General features: G+C 35.2%; 7 protein-coding genes, 2 long non-coding RNA genes and 1 pseudogene across 13 annotated transcripts; 4 read left to right on the forward strand and 6 right to left on the reverse strand.

Annotated features, from left to right (window-relative positions):
- Positions 1-221: 221 nt before the first annotated feature.
- On the reverse strand, positions 222-1742 carry LOC17879402 (40S ribosomal protein S9-2). Its single transcript, XM_006282666.2, has 3 exons — positions 1648-1742; positions 919-1300; positions 222-644 (listed from the first exon to the last, which is right to left on the reverse strand). The coding sequence occupies exons 1-3, from the start codon at positions 1673-1675 to the stop codon at positions 458-460; spliced, it is 597 nt and encodes a 198-aa protein (XP_006282728.1). The 5' UTR covers positions 1676-1742; the 3' UTR covers positions 222-457.
- A 481-nt stretch (positions 1743-2223) lies between these two features.
- LOC17879128 (DExH-box ATP-dependent RNA helicase DExH18, mitochondrial) lies at positions 2224-5042 on the reverse strand. Of its 3 annotated transcripts, XM_023779802.1 has the most exons (3): positions 4977-5042; positions 2526-4882; positions 2224-2443 (listed from the first exon to the last, which is right to left on the reverse strand). In XM_023779802.1, the coding sequence occupies exons 2-3, from the start codon at positions 4820-4822 to the stop codon at positions 2392-2394; spliced, it is 2349 nt and encodes a 782-aa protein (XP_023635570.1). In that variant the 5' UTR covers positions 4823-4882; positions 4977-5042; the 3' UTR covers positions 2224-2391. The 3 variants fall into 3 exon arrangements, with proteins under 3 accessions (XP_023635570.1, XP_023635571.1, XP_006283155.1); XM_023779803.1 differs by having other exon boundaries at positions 2538-5011; XM_006283093.2 differs by having other exon boundaries at positions 2526-5011.
- Positions 5043-5352: 310 nt separating this feature from the next.
- Positions 5353-8796, reverse strand: LOC17878423 (protease Do-like 8, chloroplastic). The gene is made up of 13 exons (XM_006283655.2): positions 8529-8796; positions 8015-8142; positions 7528-7613; positions 7341-7439; positions 7184-7250; positions 7003-7078; positions 6849-6915; positions 6539-6756; positions 6381-6448; positions 6232-6311; positions 6042-6128; positions 5841-5948; positions 5353-5601 (listed from the first exon to the last, which is right to left on the reverse strand). The coding sequence occupies exons 1-13, from the start codon at positions 8675-8677 to the stop codon at positions 5473-5475; spliced, it is 1362 nt and encodes a 453-aa protein (XP_006283717.1). The 5' UTR covers positions 8678-8796; the 3' UTR covers positions 5353-5472.
- Positions 8797-11818: 3022 nt separating this feature from the next.
- On the forward strand, positions 11819-13119 carry LOC17879013 (putative NAC domain-containing protein 94). Its single transcript, XM_006285416.2, has 3 exons — positions 11819-12022; positions 12102-12445; positions 12534-13119. The coding sequence occupies exons 1-3, from the start codon at positions 11821-11823 to the stop codon at positions 13014-13016; spliced, it is 1029 nt and encodes a 342-aa protein (XP_006285478.1). The 5' UTR covers positions 11819-11820; the 3' UTR covers positions 13017-13119.
- Positions 13120-14860: 1741 nt separating this feature from the next.
- LOC17879088 (agamous-like MADS-box protein AGL75) lies at positions 14861-16102 on the forward strand. Its single transcript, XM_023779284.1, is given in 2 exon segments — positions 14861-15126; positions 15128-16102. Coding segments are annotated over 2 exon segments (903 nt in total). The 5' UTR covers positions 14861-15043; the 3' UTR covers positions 15948-16102.
- A 117-nt stretch (positions 16103-16219) lies between these two features.
- On the forward strand, positions 16220-19173 carry LOC17880336 (annotated as a pseudogene).
- Positions 19174-20411: 1238 nt separating this feature from the next.
- On the reverse strand, positions 20412-21320 carry LOC111829228. The gene is made up of 3 exons (XR_002832727.1): positions 20964-21320; positions 20613-20684; positions 20412-20506 (listed from the first exon to the last, which is right to left on the reverse strand). It is a non-coding gene; the product is annotated as an uncharacterized LOC111829228 (long non-coding RNA).
- A 19-nt stretch (positions 21321-21339) lies between these two features.
- On the reverse strand, positions 21340-23441 carry LOC111829227. Of its 2 annotated transcripts, none has more exons than XR_002832726.1 (5): positions 23350-23441; positions 23094-23259; positions 22775-22873; positions 22373-22462; positions 21340-22053 (listed from the first exon to the last, which is right to left on the reverse strand). It is a non-coding gene; the product is annotated as an uncharacterized LOC111829227 (long non-coding RNA). The 2 variants fall into 2 exon arrangements; XR_002832725.1 differs by having other exon boundaries at positions 23094-23264.
- An 803-nt stretch (positions 23442-24244) lies between these two features.
- On the forward strand, positions 24245-25696 carry LOC17879678 (agamous-like MADS-box protein AGL75). The gene is made up of 2 exons (XM_006282456.2): positions 24245-24249; positions 24476-25696. The coding sequence occupies exons 1-2, from the start codon at positions 24245-24247 to the stop codon at positions 25581-25583; spliced, it is 1113 nt and encodes a 370-aa protein (XP_006282518.2). The 3' UTR covers positions 25584-25696.
- Positions 25697-25783: 87 nt separating this feature from the next.
- Positions 25784-27619, reverse strand: LOC17880893 (39S ribosomal protein L41-A, mitochondrial). 2 transcript variants are annotated; one of them, XM_006284780.2, is made up of 4 exons: positions 27563-27619; positions 27300-27476; positions 26551-26615; positions 25784-26091 (listed from the first exon to the last, which is right to left on the reverse strand). In XM_006284780.2, exons 2-4 carry the CDS (start codon positions 27448-27450, stop codon positions 26023-26025), a joined length of 285 nt encoding a protein of 94 aa, XP_006284842.1. In that variant the 5' UTR covers positions 27451-27476; positions 27563-27619; the 3' UTR covers positions 25784-26022. The 2 variants fall into 2 exon arrangements, with proteins under 2 accessions (XP_006284842.1, XP_023634938.1); XM_023779170.1 differs by having other exon boundaries at positions 27555-27572.
- Positions 27620-27741: the final 122 nt, after the last annotated feature.

Raw genomic sequence — 27741 nt, forward strand, 5'->3', positions numbered from 1 at the left:
TATAGGTAAGAACATTATACTATATCTCTTATTTGAAATTATTTTATATTTTTTTATATTTTTTTATAAAGGATAATTTCTTTATTTTCCTATACCTATGTCATTTTCGCATACTGGTCCTTTATTTATTTAGCTCTAGATTGCATTTTTCTTGTTTCATTTTTTTCGAATTAATATATTGGATTAAGCTTTTTGCTTGTAAGCAAATTAGACACCGGACATAACATTGATCACTACTATCTTATAAGAAGCAAGATCCGAAAGTGACATGGTTTCAAGGTCCACTACATAAAAAAACCAACATGCATCACCAAACCAACACACTTAACTTCTTCTACTAATTAAGAAACTAACGAACCAAAGATCTCATAAACAGAGGTAACGATAACTAAAACCATTTTGGTATATGTTTAGATAGTGTATTTATCTTAAGGGTTTTAGAGGGTTTTGATACTTTTCACTCTTCATCATCCTCATCTCCATCACCACCACCAGAAGCTTTCTTAGCTCCAGCTTTCTCATTCCTTCTCTTCACTCTTCCTGGTCGTCCACCACCGAATGGACTAGTCAGAGAAAAGTCTATGTGCTTTTGCGACTCTACTCTCACCATGAACGATGGAATGTTCACAAGTTGCCTCCCAATCCTAAACCAAATCCAACAAACATTAATAGGTCAAGAATCAGCTTTTGTAACAATTAGGTTCATCTTTGGCTAGTGCAACAAATTCGCACTGATCTAACCATATGATTCTACCCGAGTTAAGCAAGACACAAAACCTATAAGCCTTAACACAATTGAGTTTGATCAGAGCAGTTAACTAAATGTTGTTACCAAGATTTACATGTTACCAAACAATGTTCTCAAGATTATACTAATCCAAAAGGAACGATCTTTGGTATGTACAATGAATGTGATACCTGATATGCCTCTGTCGGATAAGAACACGGGCATGGTGAATAGACTTGGCCATACCAGACTTGAAGACAATAGTTTGGAGACGACGTTCAAGGAAATTCTCAACAGTCAAAGCAAGAACGTAATCAAGCTTGTTCTGGCTTTCATCAAGAAGACCATATCGGTTCATTCTCCTAAGAAGAGCTTCACCTTCAAAGATACGACGAGGGTTCTTCTCATCAAGTGTTAAAAGTTCCCTCGCAGCGTTACGGATACGGCTAAGTGCGTATTGAACCCTCCAAAGCTCTCTCTTGCAGCGAAGACCGTATTCTCCAACAAGCTTTAACTCTGCATCAAGACGCTCTTTCTCATAAGGACGTCGTGGCTTCTTGAATGTTTTCCCATCTATACAAGAAAAAAAAAACAATTTCACCGTTAAAAATCAAATCTTTAAAACATCAAGATAACTACAAAACAGAGTACAAATAAAAACCCTATTTTTCACACATAGGAACAGAGCATAGTTAAAATTTCACCATCAAATTACAACACCTTACAAATATTTTGCATGTATAAAAATTATTAATGACAAGCTTTGAATGAAGAGTACATAGAAATTAAACGAATAATAGAAGCAATTACAGGAAAATCAAACTTTAATTAAGTAAAATTCGTGAAAAAAACAGAGCAGCATGGAAAATTAAAATATGGGAAAACATAAGAAAATAGAAGATAGAGAGATGAGAGCTTACAGTTGCGGTAGAATCTGACGTTCACCATAGCTGCTACTGCTGCTCAAACAAAGACGACTTGATCGCAACGAAGAAGACGAAGCACTTTTTATATTACAGAACTATGAAAAAAACCTAAAGCGGTTTAAGGCTTAACTCAATGACTCATATATTTTGTTTGGGCCTTTATAACATATGGTTTAGCCTATTGGGCTTTCTTTATGGATATATAAATGAATTTGAAAATGAAAATAATAATAATAATAATGAATTTGATTTATTAGAGAAAAATATACAGTAGTTAGCAAAATTCATATTTCCATTATTATTTTGAGAATGCTAATTTTGATTCTTAAATTTTGAAGTGATATTTTAAACCTACAATTGTCATTCTTTTTAGATGTATTTCATGGTATTTGCTATATGCCATGAAAAATATATCCCATTATAATGTATACGAACATAAAAATAAAAATAACTAAAATTTAATAATTTTCTATGGTTATTAATTTTATTTTACCAAATCTTGGCTGTTTCAACTTTTAAAATAAGAAACAAAAATCACCAAAAAAAAAAAAAAAGTTTCATGTGGAAAAATGCAACTTTTTAAATGGTCCTAACTGTTACACTTATTAATTTACATATGAGCAACATCAAGAAAACATCTTTGATGATGCCTTGTCTCTTCTAACAGGCACAAAAAGAAACAGAGACGACTTCAGAACAATCAAAATCAAAAGAATAAAGAATCCATCGATCTTTTACTTATGAAACTACTTTATTGGGAGTTTCCTTCAAACCAAACTCTTCTTTACGCCTGAAACAATACACAGAGATTTTAGTTAAATCAACAACAATTGTATCATCAAAACACACAAAAATATTTAGCAAGTTCTTACTTATTGACTAACTTGATTAGTGAAGCAGGTCTTTCATATCCTCTATCTTCCTTCTTCTTACCTTTCGCTTTCTCTTCTTTTGACTCCATCTTCCAAGAAGCTTTACACAACGATTCACCTAACAACTGTTCGATATCTGCGGCCATTGCTTCAACCTTCTCCACAAATGGGAAGTTCTTCTTTTCAAATTGATTCGATAACCAAAGATACGTAGACAATATTTGGTGTTTACTCTCTAAATTTAATAGCTCGGTGTCATTCTTAGCAGAACCCTTTGGCATCCCCATAGCAACATTAACCGGCAGATCGTTGCTATATGTTGACGCAAAGCGAAGTAGATGGTACATCGCTTGCGGATTCCTGATATTAACTGGTGCAAAACAGAAGTTAAACCTGTCTTCTAGCGACAATCCTTCTACTTTCTCCAACATGTTTGCTACTTTCTTCACATGATCATGACGGCACAGGAAGTAAGAACCGTCTAGTTTACAGTGAGTTCCAAAATGCTCTAAGAGCTTTGAGAAGGCCATATCAGGAACTTTTGCAGCGAAAAGCTCAATCTGTTCAAAGAACGGGAAAAGCCCGACCTTTTTAACTTCATCAAATGGTTGTTGCAAACACTCAATTAGATAGCTTAGATCTTCTAAGTGTAGTGTCGTTGTAAGTCCATCTGGATAACTACTTCCTCTCCTTCCAGCTCTCCCAGCAATCTGTTTTACCTGTGACGCACCAACCGGAACCATCTTATCACCGTTATACTTATTCAAACTGTAAAACACAACCCGCCTTATGTTAAGATTCAATCCCATTCCAACAGCATCACTTGCAACCAAAACATCATACTCGTTGTCTTGATCGTTAAACAGATTAGCTTGCTGTCTCCTCGTTTCAGGAGGCAATGCACCGTAAATAACACAGCATCGATGATTTGTATGTTTTTCAATAGCCATCTTAACTTCAAATATCTCTCTTCTAGAGAACGCAACAACACAATCCCCTGACTTAACATTTTTCAGTTCTCCTAATAAGGTCTTAGCTTCTACGACTAACGGTTTGAACCTCTCGTAATGCTCTTCAACTAACTCATCCCCTGTATCAGCACACATCTTACGCACAATATCCAAAACACTCGGGTCTCCACACAAATGAATCTCATCAGCTTTTAATCCAAGCAGAGCTTTTGTCCAAGCGTGACCTCTACTAAAATCCGCCATCATTTGTATTTCATCGATCACAGCCACTTCATATAACTCATCTGTAGACACCATTTCAACTGTACAGGAAACATGCTTGGCGAACGGAACATGTTTCTTCTCTTGTCCAGTCAAGAGACTACAGTATACTCCTGAAGCATTTACTTTATCAAAAACTTCCATGGCTAATAACCTAAGTGGGCTGCAATATAACCCGTTCTTAGCTTCCATAAACCGTTGCAAAGCATTATACGTTTTCCCACTGTTAGTCGGTCCACAATGGTAAACGATTTTACGCTTCATAGCTCGAGCAAAGGGAAACCAAGCCGCGGGTTTCGTGAGGTCTGCAGTATCAACAATACTCTTAAAACGTTTGATGTCATCAGGAAACTCTTCAATACAGAATTCAACAAACATAGGGAACAAAAACTTAATAGCTTCATCTGTTGGCCCAACACGAACTAGATCCTCAACAACCTCAATTCTACATTTTTCAATGAAGAAGTCCCGGAACTTGCTAACAGCAGTTGGGAAAAACGATTTCCCAATATAGATTGCAAGAGCCTGATTCGCCCCCCAACCCGACTGCGCAAAATACCCGAAAATCTCATGTAAAGTATCAAATTCAGTATGCTGAAGCTTACAACGCACTTCACTTTCCCTAAGCTCTCTGTACAAACCCACAGGATCCTGATACCGATCGTTTAAAGCACGGGCAGCCTCACTTATCTCTGCAACCGCTGAATCATTCATCAAGCGTTCATCTACATCAGCAAGTTCATTAATCACACCTTCCTCATCAAAATCATCACTCTCAGAACCTTCACAAGCTTCCTTATCATCATTTTCGCCATTATTATCCACAGTAGAGGAAAAGCCCCTAACTTTACCAATCACATAGCTCCCAAATCTGTAATCATTCCATGGAAGCCGAATCCGAACCGGATTATCCGAACAAAACCGGTTCGTGGGCACATCAGAAACAGGATTACCAAGAAACCTAGATTCAGTTTCTCTAAAAGAATGTAACTTTCGTGTCGACAATATAACCCTAACCCTCGAAGTATATGCTCTACGCAAAACTCCAGCTACGCCTCTCGCCATGGTCACGAACTCGAATCAATAAAGAACTGAAATTTAACAATTTGCAGTGTAGTTTTGAACCTAATCGAGAAAAAGTCGCCGCCTTTATCGTATTACTTGAAATGGGTTTGGATTCAAAGGAGACTAAAAATAGTAAAACGAGCTCGAAGCTTACCTGAGAAGAGAAGAAACAATGATGGTGGGCGTTTAAAGCTAGAGAAGTAAAAGTGTAAAACCCTACACCATTTTTATTCCCCTTAAACCCAACAATTGTACACAATTACTAAAATACATTTACGAGAAAATCAAATATATTTTTTTAATTCTTATATATTTACAGTATCTTCGTCATTTGTTTTGTTTTTCTATTAGTTTTTTAACATTTGAATTTAGAAATTAAATAATCTTTTGCACAAGAGAAAAGGAGAGAAAACCACATTAATGGGTGCAATTTGATTAATAATTCAATTGTATTTTTTTTTTTGTCAACATAATAATTCAATTGTATATATTTATATGAAAACATCAATTATATATGTTAGAAAAGAAAAGAGATTAATACTGAATCTGATATATAACCAAAACAATGTTAAATAGTTTTTTTTTTCTTTCAATTGACATACATACAGTTTGGAGAGAATTGAGACAACAATTGTAAATTTTGATATTTCTCATGAACTCTTCTCTTCCAGTGAGATCTGTAACTCCAAATCTTCATTTCCTCTCTTGATCTTAAGTTTCACCTTATCACCTACACTGTACTCATCCAATATCTTCATCAACTCAGCTTTGTTTTTCACCTGATTCAAACCACAGAACAACCAAAACAAAACTCAAAACCTCAGTTATAAACTTGAAGATCTAAATGAGAAAATCAGAAATATGTTCTTCATTCCAAGAGCAAAAGATAGACAATCATAAAGGTAAAGGGACAAAACAACCAAAACTTGAGAAGACAATCATAAAGGTAAAGGGGGAAAAACAACCAAAACTTGAGAATCAGTTTCTTGTTTTTATCTAAGAAGTTGATCGAGCTTACAGGTTTGTCATCAACTGCAACAATGACATCTCCAAGCACTATATTACCAGCGAAACCCCGAGATGTCGGATGTAATCCTGCTTTTTCTGCCAGACTATTTGCCGGTACCTGTTTTTGTAAGAAAGAAAATGGCAGTTGTAATCATGATCATCAAATAAACCAACTGGTTTCAAGGATTTGGAGTACAAAATGTTTACATACCTGAAGGACAAGGGCTCCATTACGAACATTGAGTTGATTAGCTACTGGATCAGGGGCTAACTCTATGTTAATACCAGCTCTAAGGACCTGGGGTTTTGGATATAGTAACAACATATTAAAAATCAAACTATGCAAGGCGAAAGAAAGCGCGATTAAGAAAACAGAATAATGGACTTTTTCCAATGCTTACTTTGCTGAACTGGATTAGTTGAGGAACAATCTTCATTACAGTTGATGACGGAATTGCAAACCCGACACCAGCAGATGTTCCTGTCGAAGTCAGGAGTAAATATTATAATGGATTATTACATGATTCTGTTGTGAGTCAATGAATCTCACCTGTCTGTGTGAATATGGCTGTATTGATCCCAATTAAGTTCCCTTTTGAATCGAGCAGAGGACCTCCACTGCAAAATTCAATAAAGAAAGATCCATCAACCCCACATTGAAATGCTTTTACAAGATTTCCTCTTTTTGTATGATTTCTGTAGACATACCTATTTCCCGGGTTAATGGCTGCATCAGTTTGAATTCCACCACCAATGGTAACTCCTGTTTGGCTAAAAATGTCACGGTTAAGACCGCTGATGACACCAACCGTAAGGGTGTGGTCAAAACCAAAGGGGTTTCCAATTGCTAAACACTGCTGCCCAACTTTTAAAGAATTTGACTGCCCAATGTTAATCGGTTTCAGGAGAATTTCAGGGGCTTCTACCTGAGTTTTTGTGGTAACATCAATATAAGCAGTTGAAGCTTTTTTAACGTTAGTCGAAAATTATTACTTGACATATCCACATATATATATACCTTCAAGACAGCAAGATCTTTAGCACGATCAGCACCAACAAGTTTTCCTTCAAAATTCTTCTGTACCCTTCAAGATTTTCACAAACAAGCAGAGATGAGAATAACTAAAGACTGTAAACGGCTGAAATAATTCATCACCCAGAAAAAAGCTCACCCATCAGATGCTAGAATATTCACACGACCAACCACATCCCCGGGGCTAGGATTTCTTGCAAGGGCATTGCCAATAACTGTTCAGAAGAAGATAAGTGAAACTTACAAAATTATCATATGTCTACAATCAGACCATCTCAAGCACTTGAACACTCAATCACAGTTCAGTCAAATCATCTTACCGTGATAATTGGTCACAATGTATCCCTGTCCATCCCAGACTACTCCAGAGCCATTTCCTTCGGGTATCTACGATTACATTTTGAGTTCAATTATATGTCAAAACACTCGATAACAACATTAAAAAAGGGATACTCTTTTAGTGCTGAGAAACAGTACCTCAACCACACCCGTCATTTTGAGCTGAGGTCGTAATGTCACATCAAATATGTTGACAACAGAATAAGTATTCTTCTCAAACAATTGGACAATTCTCCCCTGAAACAGAGAAACGATATAAGAATCTTACTATAACCAATCAAAACCTAAAACTACCATTACAATTACCCTCATCAAAGAAACAAACCTCAGTAGGGAAAAGAGGTCCAGCTGGGAAAACAGGTGGACTCACATCTTCAACTGTCGCAATGGATGGATCACCAAGTGCTAAGGCTGTAGTAATTCATCAAAGAGCATATTCAATAATCAAACTATATCACTATGAATCAATGAAAACCATCTCACTATAAGCAGAAAAACTAAAAGTGTTCTGAAAAGGCTAAGATTAGATCATGATGACTCATGCTATCTACTAGAGCAACAAATCCTATTAGATATATGCTTCAATACTGAAAATAATGTTTCTTTTTGGTATTTCTAGTTCCATGAGCTTCTGAAATCTAACAGAGTGCTATTGCAAAATCCTTTCAAGCAAGAACTTTGGATCATAAACTAAGAACTACAACGATATAGTTGTTACAATTAAGCTTCTTATACAAAATTTGCCTCATCGAACTGTTGAACACAAAGAGTTAGAAGAAGAAAGAAAAAAAAAAGATGAACTAGGTGCAGACCTGATAAGTACCTTGAAGGATTATAACACAAATTCATGAATAAACTTGTCAACAAGATTCGTCTTGTTGTCGAAGGGACACTTTTCACAGCCAATTCATGCAAATTCGACTTCCAATCTCGAGTAATCCTATCGAAAGAAACAAACAGCCAAAAAGCTAACATAAACATCAAAATTCCAAAGAAATCAACAAATCCTACACTAATAAATGACTAATCCAATTCCAAAGTTTGAAACAGAGAGTTTTCTCCATAGCACAAATTCCAAAGAAATCAACAATTCCAAAGTTCAAAACTGAGAAAGCTTCAATTTTTCGTTCAAAACCAACAAAATCACCAGTTTTGACTAAACACAAATTGAAAAGATAGTCCCAAAAGTTAAAACCTTTACGGTGGTTTCTCACTACTCAGTAACCTAAGAACCATCAAATAAAGTCATAATCTTTGAGGAACCCAATTCAAAAGGAACAATTTTTCAGCAAAAATTTGGCAATGCAAGAAGCTTAGAACGCTTACTTGACTGAAGAAACGGGTGGGTCTGAAACGACGTCGCCTTGAGAAATCCTGGAACAGGCGGAGGAGAGAAGTTTCCGTCGACCCACAAATTCATTCTCGTCTGAATTGATCGGATTAGGTTTCAGAGAGAAAGATGCTATTACCTGCATCTTTCTTACAAGTTTCAGGAAGACTCTCTGAGACCAATCGATATTTTTTTATAAAATTGTGTAGCTGAGGAAGAAAGAAGCAGATATTTTTAAAACCGTAGTAACTAGTAGTAGTAGTAGTCTGGACCGGTTTAAAAAAGAACCAGCTGCTTCTTGTTCTTTTCCTCTGTTCTTGTCTCTCCTCATGCGTCCTCTTCATTTTATTCTACTTCTCTTTTTTATTACTTGGCTCATTATAGCCAAGTATAATAAATTATGCCGATTTCTCAAACGAAATGGTTGTATACACCTAGAGAGAGGTATAAGGAGAATGATTTATAGTATTGGATCAAAACTCAATCCAGCGGTTTTGCCAAAGAAATCACTGTATGACCTGAACCAATCATAAAACAACATGTTTGATGACTTTTTGAAGAAGAAAAGCTATATTAGAAGCTACTATACATGTTACATGTGTTACTGCAGGAAGCTGAAGAATGAACCTATACTAAATAGAAACTACTACATATCTATCCACTCCTGTGTATAGATCAGTTTGAGTCAATGAGAAGGCTACCTTATCAGAGAGCAAAGCAGTGGGCTTATGTACTCAATGATTGGTACAAGAGAAAACTTGGAGTAGCCAATTGGTTTGATCAGTATGTTTATGAGTTAACCAACTAAATTGCACTAGAAAGCAATTTAATGGGTGATCATATATGTTGAGGGATCTGGTTCTGGTCAAGGGCCAGTTTAGACTAGTAAAAATAGTTTGGTAAAGTGAACCTTCTACAACATGTTGAGGTTTGATCTTCTCTTCCACCGACTTAGGAATTTTGAAAATTAAAATACTGTTTCTACCCCTTTTTTTAAGCGAAAACGGGGATGAATAAGCCATTTCTAGGAGACGAATCAATCATTGCTTTTCTCTTTACATTATTCTCCATAGTAAGATTATGTTTGTTTCCTCGTTCGGATGAACTATTCAGATATTTTTTGTTTAAGTCTGAAAAAAAATATCATCTAACATTATCTAAAAATTATCCATATGATCTATGGAATGAGTTTATAAATTTGAGACAAAATTTTAAAAGTCATTTGGATGACTCTAATTAGATCATTTAGATAGAGATGAGTTTCATCCAAAAATGATAAATGACAAATATACTTTTTTTTGTCATCGACAAATATATTCTTATTATCCAAATAATATATTTGTTAATAAAATTATAAATGATATTTTAACAAATATCTCATATTTTAGTAGTAAAAATTGTAAAACCTAAAATCACATTTTCCGCCAAAAACACAAATATATATTTTTCCACCAAAAATGCAAAATTTCTCTCTAAAAACATAAAAAATGCAAAATTACGTTCTACCGCCAAATATGCAAAATTACATTTTCCCGCCAATACCGCCAAATCTTATATTTCATGATAATAGAAATTTAGAAATGTCAAAAATATTAATTTCTAAATTATTTAGGTGTATAAATATGCTAGATAAGTAATCAAAATTACTATAATTAATGTTGAGATGAAAGAAATTATTATATTTAAACATGGGCATATCAGTCACTTTTAATCAAATCCATCTATAGATGAGAAATGTAATTAATCAAACAAACACATTTTCATTCAAATAAATCATCCGATTGTCTTGTTCATTTAGTTATTTGGCAATTGACATTCAAATGGATCATTTGAATGAATCATTTACAAATGATCCATTTACGTGGAAATGCAAAATGGAGAAACGAACATGGCCTAAATCTGAATCCAGTATGAGTTATCTCTTATGAAAATTTGGTTCAAACAAATCTAAGGCAAGTTGTATCTATGGCCGCAGTTTCTATGCTCGCGCTGAAAACTTGAAAACTTTTTTATTGCTTGATTGCTTCCTAAAAGGTTTGCATTTGAACAAAGTGATGAACAATTACTAATTTATTATTTGCCGAGGAAGATGTTGAACAATAGCTATCCTAATGCAATTTAGAGATTTCTACGACCATGATCCTTGGGGATTAATAGCTCCGTCATTTGCTGCTATTGCGTTGTGACTCTCATATTCGTGACTACGATGTAAATAATATTCATTTATTTATTTCATAGTCACTTTTTTTTTATCTCACTTAAATGTCGCCCTCATTTATATTTTATAGGTTGAAGAGACCAGTTTGGAAAAGCAACTCTGAGATACATGAGAATGTAGTATGAACCTAGACGCAAGTATACCTCTATCATTGTCTTCCTCTGATGATAAGTCCCCAATACAAGATGATTGTGTGAGTTTATGTGGTTTCAATTTTTGTACAATTGAAAAACTATAATCTAAAAAATCGAATTCAAAATCAAATCGAAAAACTGTATGCGCAATCGAGTCAAGATTTTTTTATTTATAGTATTAGATGTTAGTTAAACATGAATTTAGCTGTAAAATCCAATCTTGAACCATTTTATTTTTGATTACTATATATATATGATTTTTTTTGTTTGACGTGCTCTATTTACACACATATACACTTGGATTTTCAAAGTCTATTAACAAATATTTCAAAACGAGAGTTGATAACTTTAATGCTTCACATATAAAGAGAAATACAAATCTTAAGTTTAAAGCTATTGACCAAACTTCCAAACTTGTGTTGCATTGGTTTTGGACTTCTCTCATCTTGAATTGTTTTTAAAAGTTTTTACCACGAGATCTCCATTTCTACATTTGTGTTTTTACATGTCTCAAACTTGGAAACATATATAGCAAGCTTAAGCAATGCCTTCGATTTTACCAATGCCCATTTTTGACTTACCATGCATCTTTTAAAGAGAGACAAAGAATGGGATGAAGTAATTTTGGGGAACTGCGAATTCATATTTTACAAACCTTTTGCAATCACAAATTTCAAGATTCATACTTAATACTATCTTTCTTGCATAAGTCTCCACTTATTCTAAGGGACGGACAACAAACATTGGTCTTATTATATATATCTACGCATCACTTTCTGGTCCAATTAACGTTTCCCTATGAACACATTTCTTCTTCTCTAAGAAACTTCTTCCTTCTTCCCCAAACTCACTCCCTCTCTATATTGCCATCTATAAATCTCTTTGTTTCTCTTCATTATCTTTTGGTTAAGTACTAATTCTCTCTCTGTGTATGTAATGGTTCTAGTTATGGATGATGAAGAGAGTAACAACAACGTAGAAAGATATGACGACGTCGTCTTGCCAGGGTTTAGGTTCCATCCAACTGATGAAGAGCTCGTGAGTTTCTACTTGAAACGCAAGGTTTTACACAAGTCTCTTCCCTTTGAACTCATCAAGAAAGTGGATATTTACAAATACGATCCATGGGACCTTCCAAGTAAGCCACAGAACTCTAACTTCTGAGTTTTTGGATCTTTTACTTTGCATTTTCTTGAATCGATGTGTGTTTTTAAAAGAGCTTGCGGCAATGGGGGAGAAAGAGTGGTACTTCTACTGTCCAAGAGACAGGAAATACCGGAACAGCACGAGGCCTAACCGAGTAACGGGAGGTGGATTCTGGAAAGCTACTGGAACAGACCGTCCTATATACTCATTGGACTCAACTCGATGCATCGGGTTGAAGAAGTCGCTAGTGTTCTACCGTGGTCGAGCTGCTAAAGGAGTCAAAACCGATTGGATGATGCACGAGTTTCGTCTCCCTTCTGTCTCTGACTCTCATCACTCAACATATCCCAATTACAATAACAAGAAGCAACACCTTAACAACAATAACAACAGCACTAAAGAGATACCTTCAAACGTAAGTTATTACATTTTGCCCTAACTTGTGTTACCCGCATCAGCTTATTTTGGAACCCAACACTTGTAATAAATAAGTTCTTTTGTAGGATGCGTGGGCGATATGTAGAATATTCAAGAAGACGAATGCAGTATCGTCACAAAGATCAATCCCACAATCTTGGGTTTATCCAACGATCCCTGACACTAACCAATACAACTCACACAACACTGCAACTCTCTTAGCTTCATCAGACGTACTCAACCACATAGCAACAAGACAAAACCTTATCCCTTCTCCAGTCAACGAGCACACAAGCTTCACAGAATCAGCAGCTGCTTACTTCGCGTCTCAGATGCTTGGAGTTCCGTACAACAACACATCAAGAAACATCGGAACAGGGGATGCTCTGTTTCTGAGAAACAGTGTAACAGGGGATGCTCTGTTTTTGAGCAACAATGAGAATAACTACTTCAACAGCTTGACCGGAGCGTTGACTCATGAGCTTCCAAACGTAAGATCAATGGTGATGGAGGAGGAGGAGACGACGGTCAGTGAGATATCGGCGACGTCGTATTCCACTAACAACTAAAAAGATCATAGCCACTACTATTAACACTTGAATTAATGTAGCACATCGCTAATAGTATGTATTAATTTTTAAATTGTGTTTTATATAAATGTTGCTTCGCTTTTGGTTTCTTGAAGACCTAAAAGAAAAAAAAAATGATTAGGAATTAATATTTCATTTTCTTGTATCAAACCCCTCAACGGCTAATTACGCAATCTATGCAAGATATGGAAATCGAAAGATCTATCTAAACAATCAAATCTTTCCTTTTTATAGATCTCATTAATGTAACCCTTAACGGCTAATTACGCAAAATCTTTGCAAAAATAAGGAATCGAATCTTTACGCGATTTGTTTCTAACTCTAGTGACCGATGTTTTCTATAAATATATCACTATTTCACAAAGTTTCTCTCTGATCACTTTCATACTTCGTTCATCTTTCTTTACAAAGCCGAAGTTTGTGTCTGAGATCAACAAGAGAATCACCATGCCATCTCTACTCTGTGCCGGAGATTGATCAACCTCTTTTCTTGCATCTCAAGGCTTCGTCATCCACTACGGACCAGATGGAGAACTTCAGATATGGCCTAAGGAGAAAGCGAAAGTGAGAGACATGGCTCTGAGGTATAGTCAATTAAACGAAGCCTTGAGACTAATATTTGTCCTCTGATTTTGTTAATATTTTAATTTTACATAATAGATTTCTATTACATACTACTGTAATATTTAGAGTTTTGGTAAACACAAACGTTAAAGTTCTCTTCATAAGATACTAGTATTTTTATATATATATATTAGAAAGTTGTCCACGCAACGCGTGGGTTATATTTGAAATATAAATAAAAAATTACATTAAGTTATATATAGTGGATACGTAACTGTTAATATATGTGTTATGTAGCTTCATATATCTTCTGTAGCTTAAGTTAGAGAAAATACCTCATAAGTAATTTGAAATATAGATTAAAAATTACATTAAGTTATTTATTATTTTAGCTAATGTAGCTTCTTAGTCTGCATTTAGTATTTGATCTCGAGTTTTAACTCTATACAGAAGCAGACTCCTTCCTAAAAATGTCCAGGCTTTGCTCTGCACTAGAAATTGGCTGCGTGGTTTTTCAGAATACGAAGATAAATTCTTATTACAAAACTAATTTTATAACTAAATAGCAAATTTATATGCTTCCGAAGTTAGATGCTTCCTAACTTATATGAAATTGCCGGTAACATTGAAGATAACTTTGATTTTGATGATGAAGATGTTAGAAGAACCCCGAGTAGCTCAGGAGTGGAGTGTCAAGATGTTTGATGAATCAATGTTGCAAAGATACAATTAAACTTATATTTAAACTTTTATTAGAATATTTAATTTGTATTGGATTATTTAAAATTTTATTGGAATATTTAAAATTTTATTGGAATATTTAAAATTTTATTGGAATATTTATTGAAAAATCAGCATACATAGACGTAAATGTTAATATAGATATTTGTGTTATCATTTTATGGAAATATAAAGGATAGTAAGAAGACAAGTTTCCCAATTAACGATAGTGGCACCAACTTTATTTTTTTACAAAGCCACAATTCATATATACTGTACTAGTTCCTTTTAAAATATACGTAACCAATTTGAATTAATACTAAATTACTATTCGATTTAGAAGATTACATTAATGAAAAATATGTATCATAAGCCTTGAAGAACGAATTGAAACCCCTCAACGGCTAATTGCACAATCTATGCAAAGATATGGAAATCGAAACATCTTTCCTTTTTTTATAGATCTCATTAATTAATTATGAAGAAAAAAAAATGTAAATCTTTCCTTTTTATAGATCTCATTAACGGCTAATTACGCGACAGAAATCGAATCTTTATGCGATTTGTTTCATACCGATGAGCGGAGGATGAAAAATAAAAACACACTTAAATTCTAAACCCTAGCCACCGATGTTTCTATAAATATTGTATATCTCAATTTCACAAAGTTTCTCTCTCACTTTCATACTTCGTTAATCCGAGAGATCAAGAATAGAATCACCATGCGATCTTTACCTTTTTCCTCGTCTTCTTCTCCTTTTTCGACAAGTTTGAGCAACAGACTTGAGACCATCTTCAAGAAAGGTGATTGAGGTCTGCATCATCCATTATGGACCAGACGGAGAACTTCAGACATGGCCTAAGGAGAGAGAGAAAGTGAGAGACATGGCTCTGAGGTATAGTCAATTGAATCAAGCCTTGAGACGCAAGAAAAGCGTTAATCTTTCTGAGTTCCCGAACGAGAAAAAGCACAAGGGTTTGGAGAATCTGAACAAGAAGAGGAAGACGACGAGTGATCTTGAGAAGAAGCCGGTGGATGTATTAAAGTATCCAATGTCTGATCATTACTCTCCCCACCAAATCTCCAAACTGATTCAGTCCTTAGAACTCAATGTCTCTAAAGTACAAGAAAGGCTTCGCTTTGTTGAGTCGCAGAAACTTCAGAGTTTAGCATCATCCTCTCTGAATTATCACAATCTTCAGACGACCCAATCAATGAACCCTAGCCAGTTCTCGCTATTCATGTATAACCATGGAGACAATACTCTCTCTCAGATCCCAGTCTCTGCATCAAATCTCAATCAAGATTTCTCAGCGTTACTTTAAGAACCTCAGTTGAAGAATCAGTTAATGAAGCAAGAGCTCTGTGATTATGATCACAACATAAGCATAAGTGACATGCACATCACCAACAACAGTTTTCCACATCCTTGCGTCACAAACAAAGAATCTGTGAATAACTTTGGCTCGATAAATCAGTTGATGCAGAAGGATTACTTTTATGGTGCTGATCAAAACATGCCTAGTATGTGTAACTTCAACAGCAACAGCTTTCAACATCCTTGCGTCTCAAACACACAACATTACTAGACAGTACAAGAATCTGTGAATATAACTCCAGGTTGAATCAGTTAATGCAAAATGCAGCATGAACATTACGGTTCTGATCAGAAACATATGTATTTGTTTTAAGACTTGCTAAAGAATTTAGTATGAACTTCTTGTTGGGTCGTTGTTGCTATATCTTAATACTGTACAACCCAATCTTAATCTATTTCTGACTTCTCTAAATGTTTTCCAGTTGATTTTAGAACAATTTTTTCATATCTTTATTAAAATGTTAAATTATATGATTAAATGACATAAAATTTCTTATTTTAACATAAATCCCTTCTTGACATTACCAAAAAAACATAAATCTCTTCTTGATTGAACCTAATAAACTTGTTCTTTTGTTACAATTTACAAATTTAACAAAAAAATTCACAAGAAGCCCAGCCCACTCTAGGTTTTGATCATGAGTGTTTTTAATAAGGTAACGTCGTCGCAGAGAATTGGGAGTTTGCGATTTTGATTTTCGATCTTAGACCGGACTCTTACAGGTTTCGTCTCTTCTCTATGGTTTTGTCTGGTTCCATCTATCAAATTTCCAGCTTGTTTCTAGGGTTTTGTCTCCGTTCCTAAGTGTGTGTATCTGTGAGTTTTCTCTTATTATGATTAATTCGTTTACTTGATTCCTTTATGAGTCTTATTATTGTTTTCTTGTGCCGTTTTTGTTTTTCTTTTCTTTTTCAGTAACTATTAGCTAAGATATGGACACAATCAGTGGATTGCCTAATGACGTGCTGGTGAAGATATTATCGTTTCTTCCAACAAAAGCTGCTGTATCCACTAGTGTTTTGTCTAAACAATGGGAGTTTCTTTGGATGTGGTTGCCTAGACTTGAGTTCTCTTCTTGGTTGGTTAGTAAGCCTGGACTTCGGGAGTTTATCTACAAGAATCTGCCATTACATAGGGATCATCCCGTCATAGAAAGATTGTGTCTTGCTATATATGATCATAGCCCAGATGTTAAACCTGAAGATATCAGACAGTGGATTGAAGTTGCAGTTTCTAGCCATGTGCGTGAGCTGGATATGTATTACTATACAAAAAGTGATGAAAACATATTACCGAGTAGCTTTTTTACCTGCAAATCGCTCGTGACCTTGAAACTCAAATTTTTGCCCCTCATGGCGGGTATAATTCCCACTATGGTTTGTCTTCCCTCTCTGAAAATTTTAGAAATTGAAACTTTTTCATTCGCGAAATCTTTGCAACAGCTTCTATTTGGTTGTCCTGTTCTTGAAGATCTATCGCTGCGATATCTTGACGATGAAGATATAAAAGAGTTCACTATTATTGTCCCCTCTTTGTAGAGATTATCACTTTGTAATTGGCTATTAAATAGGTACGAGATAGATACTCCTTCTTTAAAGTATTTGAACCTTGTGGATTTGAATAGTCGGGAACACTACGCTTTGGCTAAGAATATGCCTAAGCTGAAGGAAGCATATGTAGTATCCTATAACCCCAAGAGTCTTATTGGATCAATCACATATGTCAAGCGTCTCACGTTATGTTGTTTATAGGTAATGATATATTAGTGTTTTCATATATCTAGCTATTGCGAGAGTTCAATCTCATTTATAGAATCCCTTGGTTAATAGTTTGGGCAGGATTTGTATGGTGATGGTTATGTCTTCCAAGAGCTTGAACATCTAAACCTATGTGTGTGCAAAAAGGATTCGTCGAATCTCATTGGCCAGTTTCTCAAGGATTCTCCTAAGTTGCGAGTATTAGACATCTCTTTAGTGGAAGTAAGTTTCTTTCAATAAGCTATATTTTTAGTTTACCTAATGATGCCTGCCCATTAATTATGGTTTTAATCTAACTCTTCTGCTTGGCCTTTAGGATCATGAGATCCATGAGCATAATGGTATGGAATTTTGGAATCAACCGAGTCATGTTCCTGAATGCTTGATGTCGAGTCTACAAACATTTAAGTGGTCACCATACTTTGGGAGACAACAAGATAGAGATATCGCCGTTTATATTTTGAAAAACGCTCGCAACTTAAAGATGGCAACAATCTTGGCTGATACAAGGAGAGAATTTGTTCCAAACCTTGAGATGATCATCGAGGAGTTGAGAAATTCTCCCCGAGCTTCAAGCACATGCCAACTAAGTATTCGCAGAAGGTTACTTGACCATATTATTGAGATAGATGTGTTTCTGTCATCCGGTAACAATATCATCGTTGAGTTTGTTTAAGAATTGGGTTTCCATTGAACATCAGTTCACACAAGTTTTGTGTTAATTTATAGGGTTTTGTCCATGTTCCTCTGTGTGGCTGTGTTTTTATATGTTACTAATACCGTTTTGGTTGGATTAAGAGAAAACCCTTTTGAGTTGTATATAGTGTTTGTTTTGTCAGAGGCGGTAATAGTATCTTGGTGTTAGTAAAAGATATGGACAGAGAATCAGTGAGTTATCCAGTCACTTGCTGGTGAAGATATTTGTTTTAAGGTCTCTTAAAGAATAGATAGGAACATCGCCTAACTTGTCACCCCATAAGTCATGTTCTTAGTTATTTTGGAATTCTATATTGTTATTTAGTGCATATTTGTATTATCATTTCATAAAAATATAAAACCAAGTCTCCCATTTTATGGAGTAGAACAAAAGAATTAAGGATAGTAGAAGACATAAATTTCGTAGAACACAGGCCTTGCCTTAAAAGTATATGAAATCATGGAATTTCTGTGATCGTGACCTCGTGGAGTTTATGTGATCGTGGAATTGTGGATTCTATGTGATCGTGACATCGTGAAGTTTATGTGATCGTGAAGTAGTGGAGTTTACATGATAGAGGAATTGTAGAGTTTATGTGATCGTGCAATTGTGGAGTTTGTGTGATCTTGACATTGTGGAGTTTACGTGATCGTGACATCGTGGAGTTTATGATTTTTTTGTTTGGTGTGTGTTTAAGTTTGATCCTTTTTTGTATTTTGGTTGGAGTTTATGTGATCGTGGAATTGTGGATTCTATGTGATCGTGACATCGTGAAGTTTATGTGATCATGAAGTGGTGGAGTTTACATGATAGTGGAATGTGGAGTTTGTGTGATCTTGACATTGTGGAGTTTACGTGATCGTGACATCGTGGAGTTTATGATTTTTTTGTTTGGTGTGTGTTTAAGTTTGATCCTTTTTTGTATTCTGGTTGTGTTTTTTGTTTTTGTTAAGTTTACCGTAACTCATTCACGCCATCCAAGAGTCACTTCTTCTCGACTACATCAAATAATCTCCAAATCCTTTGCTGCTCCTACAAGAAATAGAACATTGTTATTACTTTGAGCAGAGTCGTTTTTCAGAAATATAATCACAATATAATGTTTATAGAATCAAATTATTCGCCAAGAAATAAAACATAATATACTCAGACCAGACGAGGTTGCTTCTCGTTCATACTTTTAACCTGGTCAAAGTAATGCAAAAGGTTCAAACGACAGACAAATTTGTCAGTGACATCTTTCAGTTGAAGCATTATGTAGATTAGTAAACACCTGGACAAATTTTAAAACCACATAAAACCATAAAAGTAAAGTGACATAATACCGTGAAATCAATTTACCTTAAGAGGAAGTAACGAAAAGATGTTTGGCTTTCCCATATTCACAAGCCTTGTAATTCGTACTGTCATCATTGAGTGTTGTGTTGTAAGTTGTTATGGCCACGATAACGCAATACCTAACAAACAAATCTACATTCCGTTGTTGCACCGTCAGACGAAGCTCTGCCTGCAAACATTTTACACTTTAGCAATCATAAAACAATATCAAAACTTATGTGATTTTGGTTTATCTTCAAGGGTGTCGACGATATACCAAACCCTCCTTTACAGATCACTTAGTTGACGTTGTTTGTAATATACATGCTTAACTAAAGTGAATTATCTCTTGAATACACTAGGAAAGTAAATACTTTTACTAACCCATTTAGTTATGACCTTACTTATTTCTTTTCCTTGGCATGATGCATATCATAACTATTGCAACAACGATTCTGTTCCCATCCCCAAATGAACGTGAGTGACCAATGCTAGGTTCATTCACACATGAAACCTAAGATATAAACAAACTTCAGAAAATGGTAGCACTGCAGATTGACTTAAAATGATATTTGACAAGAAAATGTACCTCACTACATGTCCTCACTAGCTATTGTTGTTTTCCTAAGAGATCTTGAGGACACACCTAGTCAAGTTATTTCCTTGCTTTCCTGCTGCAAAAATAAATGTCAGAATGATTCATTATGCTTTTTGTCAATATAGACTTAAATGAAAAGCTTCATCTATGTTCTCGACTTACCAGAACTTTTAATTTTCTAGATTAACCATAAAATCCGGCACCTCTAAAGGTTTATTATTTGAAAAATCCCTGTGAATACACTGCACACACTCCTATACTTATGTTAATAGAGAAGTGGAAAGTGGAAAATATACTAAGGAAACATGGTACCTGAAATCAAATTACCTTAACGAGAAGTGAACAAATGCTTGGCTCTAAATTGGAGTTTCAATTAAAAAAATGTTATACCAACTCTTTTGCTGATACATCAGCATGCTCACACGAAGTTATATTCCTGAAAGTTACACTTCAATAATGAATAAGAGGACAAGCGGTTTATTCCTTTTTGCTGATATTCTAAGAAATTTATATCCCAGTACCAACTAGTTTCAAAAGCTTACCTTATTCAAGCCTCTCTAGGCTATACCAACTCCTTAATAGATAGATCAACAGGCTCACACGAAGTTATATTCCTGAAAGTAGTTACACATCAGTAATAAAAAAAAAAGGACAATATCTAGACAGAAACCACACTACTTAATTTGAAAACAGACAAGAAAACACTAAAATTCTCATTCTCTAATCTTAACGTATAATTATGAATCCCGGTGAGAGCTACCCTCTGAATAAATTGAAGATTATAACTGAAACCCCTGAATACTTAGAATATTCATTGAAGTAGTTTACATAAACTCACATTGGAACTAATAGAAAAGAGTTTGAAGTGATGGAAAAAAGTTTAGCATGATTACCTTATCATTCATGCGCATATGAAACGTATCCTCTTTTCTTATTGAAAAGCTGGTTTAAAGTAGAAATAAGTAAATTCAAGCTACATAAAAAAAAGGTATATATATCTAAAAGATCATGAAACCAAGGAAAACAAAGTCATCGAATCCTCCCTGTCGCCATTTAGTTGCTTGCTCAACTCACATTATATTGACATGTAAGGCATTGTTGGAAGCTACTAGAAATTGCAAAGCTTCATCTTCACTAGTCCACCTTATATATTTTTCTCTTGAAATCAATGACCTTTATTAGTAAGTCACACAAACAGAATAACATAGAGCGAATAAAATACAAATGTTTTGTTCATACATATTGTCTTAACAAGAAATGTACCTCAGTGTAAGTCCACCACCAGCCATTGTTCATTTTTTTTCTGCTCTCGTTCCCTCTTGAGATATTTGAATTCTGCAAAATAGATGTAGGCACAAAAGAGAATATTTGGATCGCCTGATGTACAGGACATTCCGAATCAGCTGTCTTAATCCAAGAGACTGGAGTGTACGAAGCCAAATACAGTCATACATATTCTATGTGTTGCAGAGGAATCAAAGTAGCAAACTCTATGTGACCGTGAAGTGGGGGTTTATGTGAACGTGAAGTTTATGTGAACGTAAAGCTGAGTTAACGTGGAGTTTATGTGAACGTGGAGGTTATGTGAACGTGAAGCTGAGTGAACGTGGAGTTTATGTGAACGTGGAGGTTATGTGAATGTGGAGTTTATGTGAACGTGGAGGTTATGTGAACGTGAAGCTGAGTGAACGTGGAGTTTATGTGAACGTGGAGGTTATGTGAATGTGGAGTTTATGTGAACGTGAAGTTGTGTAGTTTATGTGATGGTGCATTTTTGTGTTTTATGAAGTTTTTGTTTTGGTTGTGTTCTTTTTCTCGTGCGTTTAGTGTTTTTCTTGTTTCGATTGTGTTTTTGGCTGTGTTTTTTTATGGGAGAGAGAGAGAGAGGGCGATACCGTGACCCACTTGTGTCATCCAAGCGTCAGTTACTTAGCTGTTCCAGCTAAACCAAGTCGCCTCCAATTTTTTTTGCAGCTCCATCTTCTGAAAACAAAACATTTTGCGATGTACTTTGAGCAGAGTAATACTCGAACGAAAGTAACAAAAATAACAGAGTTATACTTATGTCCACCCAAAGATATTCCAAGAATAAAATTTCAAAATTTTCTAATCTGACCCGTTGGCATAATCAAGAGTTTTTTTGTTTTGGTTAAAGGCATAATCAAGAGTTGCTAACTACTAATAATCAATTAGAGAACCAGCTAACATCTTATGAACATCACAATGTAGTTATTTCATAAGCATAGGCCAAGTTTTGGTGATATCAAGTCTTAAGACTATCGTGTTTGTAATAATATATTACCTTTGAAGCTCTTTTTGAACAACTCTCTTTATCTTCTCTGCTACGAGAAGCTGATCAGCAAGCTTAGCTTTATGATTTTTTCCCGCAACTCTGCAAAGTATACACGAAGAGAATATGTAACTGAGCCACAAAACAGCTTGAAGAGTTGTGGATTTACCAAAAAGTGAATTACGAAACTGAACCACAAAACTTAACAACCAAAGTTATACAATTGCATCGAGATTAGGCACACACATGATGATAAAAATTAAGACAAAACAGAGACAAATCATCACAAAATAGTTCTTAAAATGTCTCTTTGATTTCATAGTTAATGAACCAATTCAACAAATCAAACACAAATGCAACCAAAACCTAACAATGCGTTGATCAACCAATGTAATCAGAAGGAGGTTTATATACCTGAAAGATTTGTGCCTAATCAAAAGGATTCTCTACGGATTTGTGCATATTCAGAAGGATTTCGAAATCTAGATTCAATCACACATGAATTGACTATCCCTGCATAACAACACCAAACAAGAACCAAAATTTCAGCGAGAAAGACAAAGACAGACACAAAACAAAATTGAGAAAAAAAAAACTCAATCATAAGTGAAAGACGCAAGAACAGAGAATGATCGATTGCTTTGCTTGGGTGCTACTACCTCTATCACACCACCTTTTAGAGATTTACGAGAAGGGGAGAACAAATGAGAGCAAACACATGAAAGCTTGGTACCTGTGTAGAGTCGATATATAGGGTTTTGCTGTTTGAACAATGGAAGAGGCGGCTTGTAGGAAGAAGCAGAGAACCGCAAACTGATTGGCTTTGAGGTTCCACTTATCGGAGAATAGATTCCGGTGACCAACCGGCGTTAGTATTCGTCGCATGTGACTCTTCAAATCTGTTCTGAAATAATCGGAAAGATAATGAAATGAGATCAATGAATAAGAAAAACAAAATCAAAATCGATAAGATCATCATTCATAGTTACCTGATTCATCAATCGCAGGCTGGATTGTTCATCATCAATCTGTGATCTATCGTTCTTCATCGATCGATTGATTCTACATGCTTCGCAGTACCGTTTTGTTTGAGTCGGTGATGAAGAATGAGAAAAAGATAAAACGTATTTGTAGTGGTTTTAGTAGGGATGATTAATACTTAATTACTAAAATGCCCTGGTTTATTCCGTTAACCCATTTGGATTTCAAATTGAAAACGATATTTTTTCCCCCCTAAGCTGAGTTTTTACTTCAGACCGTTAAAACTATTTCGAATCACCGGGGAGACTAAACCGTGTTTTCCGGTTTGTTTTCTTAACCGAAATATTTCCAAATGGTTACATTCGATTTTTTCACGCTTCCGACGCCGTTTCGCTTAAACATGGATCCTCTCCTAATAATATTGCAATTTCAACTAATAGAAAACGACGTCGGTGCATTTTAAGAGCCCGATTTGAGATCTTATTAAGGCCCAGGCCCATCAGTTTTGTATGGTGATGCCTTTGTTTTCAACAATCTTGAAACACTGAAACTGTATGCTTGTCCGAAATGGCTTTCTCGAAACTCTTTGCCCAGACCCAATTTTATTTTTTTTGGATTTTACAAAGCCACAATTCATATATACGTAGTTCCTTTAAAAAAAATATACTTACCAATTTTGAGATACTATTTGACAGAAAATTATAATAATGAAAAAATTATATCATAAGCTTTTGAACGAATTGAGTTTAGGAATTTATTACATGAAATTTTCTCAAGCTAAGTATATATATTTTCATTATATGTAATCATCAAACCCCTCAACGGCTAATTAATTAATTGCGAAATCTATGCAAAGATATGGAAATCTATAACAGCTTTCCTTTTTATAGATCTCATTAATTAATGAAGTTTTCCTTTTTATCGAACCCTTAGCGGCTAATTTCACAAAATCTTTGCAACAATATGGAAACTTAAAAACACATTTTTTTTCAAACCCTAGCGACTGACCGATGTATCTATAAATATATTTCTGTTTCACAAAGTGTCTCTCTGATCACTTTCATACTTCTAAATTCATCTTCTTCATCTTTCTTTCTTCACAAAGCCTAAGTTTGTCTCTGACATCAACAATAGAATCACCATGCCATCTTTACCTCCTTCTTCTTCTTCTTCACTTGCTTCGACGAGTTTGAGCAACAGACTTGAGACCATCTTCAAGAAAGCTGAACAGCTTTCCATTCTCTGTGACACTGAGGTCTGCGTCATCCATTACGAACCAGGAGGAGAGCTTCAGACATGGCCTAAGGAGAGAGAGAAAGTAAGAGACATGGCTCTGAGGTATAGTCAACTAAACCAAGCCTTGAGACGCAAGAAAAGAGTTGATCTTTCTGAGTTCCTGAACGAGAAAAAGCAAAAGGGTTTGGAGAATCTGAACAAGAAGAGGAAGACAACGAGTCTTGAGAAGAAGCCGGTGGATATATTAAAGTATCCAATCTCTGATCATTACTCTCCCTACCAAATCTCCAAACTGATTCAGTCTTTGGAACTCAATGTCTCTAAATTACAAGAACGGCTTCGCTCTGTTGAGTTGCAGAAGAAACACAGACAGAGTTTAGCTTCATCCTCATCCTATCTCAATCATCAGACCAAATCTTTGAACCCTAGCCAGTTCTCGCTATTCATGTACAACCATGGAGATAATACTCTCTCTCAGATCCCAGTCTCTGCGTCAAATCTCAAACAGGATTTCTCAGCGTTACTTCAAGAATCTCAGTTGAAGAATCAAAAAGTAAAGCAGGAGCTTTGTGGTTATGATCAGAACATAAACATAAGTGACATCACCAACAATAACAGCTTTCAACATCCTTGCGTCTCAAACAAAGAATCTGTGAAAAACTTTGGGTCGATGAATCAGTTGATGCAGAAGGAGTTTTATGGTGGTGATCAAAACTTGTATACGAGTGATATCACCAACAGCAACGTTCCAGATCCTAGTCTCTCAAACACAGTTTCATATGAGTTCTGTTCTGACACTTGTGGTAATAATATGGTCGGCAACACTAGCTTCTCTCAAGATATTACAGATATGTCTTCAACCTATGATTTTAACTTTGATGAGAGCAGTCTACTGCAGAAATCTAATCTGCCATCTGCCTCCACCATTCCTGACAGCTACCTTCTTTCCAACAACATGGGTAACTTCAACAGCAACAGCTTTCAGCAGCTTTCGAGGTTTTTCTGATAACAAACCGTCAATAGAGTAGTGAAAAGCATATGTATTTGTTTAAGACAATTGTTAAAACTTAGGAACATCTTGTTGTAAGAATTTATGGTGTCGTTGTTGGTATAATCTTAATTCAACCAATCTTATATTTTTCTGGCAAAGAAATATACGCATACGTTGTTGGTATGAATCGAAGTTTGAACTTTTAGACCTTCACATTTAAGGTTCATAACTCAATTAATCAAATGAAGTTGTGAACATCTGAACTGTCAAATGAAAATGTTATATATTATTTTGTAACATTTCATGAAAATATAAAACCAAAATCAATCTCCCGTTTTGAGAATAGCATAAAACGATCAAGGACAACAGAAGAAAATTTTAGTAGAACACAGTCCTTAACTTAAACTCAATGAAGAAGACCTAAGAAGATGTTTTTTTTTCTGGCTGACTATTTTCACTTGGAAGCTTTGGTTGACTCGTTTGTGTTGACTTTTATAGGGCACTGAGATACATATGGTTTGAGCTGTAAAATCCAAAACAATATATATGTTCATCAGCAGAGCAGCTAAATCACATAACAAGCTTAATGTAAATAAAGTAAGCATTCCCATTTCAGGTTCCTAACACAAAAACTTACAACGAACCAAGATATTCATAAGGATCAATACGACTTGTAAAAAGATTTCTCAAGGATTGTTCTCATGTTCAATTACAATGCAGTCAACACACTATCGGCTATTCATACTTCAGCAGAGCTTAATGCATTAAGTAAGCAAGACATTACACATTTCCTAACACAAAAACTTACAACAAACAACACGATTTTTTTGGATCACAAATCTAAGGAGTTTCAACCAAAAAGATTTGTAAGAAGATTTCTCACTAATGTTTGGTTCTCACATTCAATTAAGATGCAATTAACATAATGGAGGAATCAAATACAAAAGGAACAAAAGAGTCTCTAGAGGGTGAAATGAAAAACCTTAAAGCCAGTAAGATCAGGGACTACGTAATTCGGCAATTTATCTGGCTGCACAACATACCCTCCTGCAACAAACCATGTCACAAAACTTAGAGAAAGATAAAACGAAGTCTCGAAAACTGTATACTATCTACAATTCGGCCTAAGATACCATATTCTTTAGGTGTAAAGTTAACAACTTTAACTCAATTTTGGCAATTGTACATCTCGACAATTGAGCTCTGATCAGTCAAGCTACACCATGTCCCAAAAATCAGAGAATGGTAAATTCAAGTCTAGAAACAAATTCAAATGAAGAGCAATAATTCTTTCCAAAATGGAGTTGAAGTTGTTATCATTCCACCTAAAGCCAGTCATGTAAATTCCTGAAACTTAGCTGATAACAGCTTCACCTTAAGTTGCATATACGATATATCTAATTCAAAACAACATGGTAATTAACACCAACTAACAACACTCAATTATCAACACTACTACAATGAGCATGAATTGAGTTCAAAGTTTGTATCTTTAAGCCATATGAAACTAAACTGACAACATAACTCTGCCTTAGGTTCCATATATCTAATTCAAAACGAGTAACTCGTTGGCAATACCACCAAGAACCCAACATTCAATCATCAACTAACTAAACAAGTGTTAGATAGAAATGAATTGATTCTAAACCAAACTGTTCAAGTTACAGTGAAACTTCTTCAAAAACAGAGATGCAAAAGAGAAAACTACAAAATTAGGATGAAATGTGGAACCTTTGCGGGTGTGGAAACCAAGAGGTTTACAGTTTTTGCCCTTGTAGTAGTTTCTAGGAGCTCTTTTAGGGGAGAGAATATCAAGTGAAGAAGCTCTCTTCCTTCTGAATGATCTTCCTATCCCAATTAACAATCCTCCTAACGTCGTCATCCTCCACCAAATCTCTCAATCCCAATCTGGCAACAACGATGGAATTAGAAAAAAACAAACCCACCATTAAAAAAAGGGAGCTTGGTAAGAGAAGAGAGAGATACGTTAGTACCTGAGCGAGTTACTGAGATCAGCACGACAAAAAATTAGGGATTTTATTTTAAGTGTGATGAGGTTGATGAAGACGACTAAGTGCAAACGACGTCGTTTTCAGGTGAGATTTAGAAAAATTGTGTTGTTTTAGGAAGCTGTGTGACTCTATACCAATGAAAGGGAAACTATAGGGATCAC

Source organism: Capsella rubella, unplaced genomic scaffold (genome assembly GCF_000375325.1).
Source record: "Capsella rubella cultivar Monte Gargano unplaced genomic scaffold, Caprub1_0 scaffold_7, whole genome shotgun sequence".
Lineage (NCBI taxonomy): Eukaryota > Viridiplantae > Streptophyta > Magnoliopsida > Brassicales > Brassicaceae > Capsella > Capsella rubella.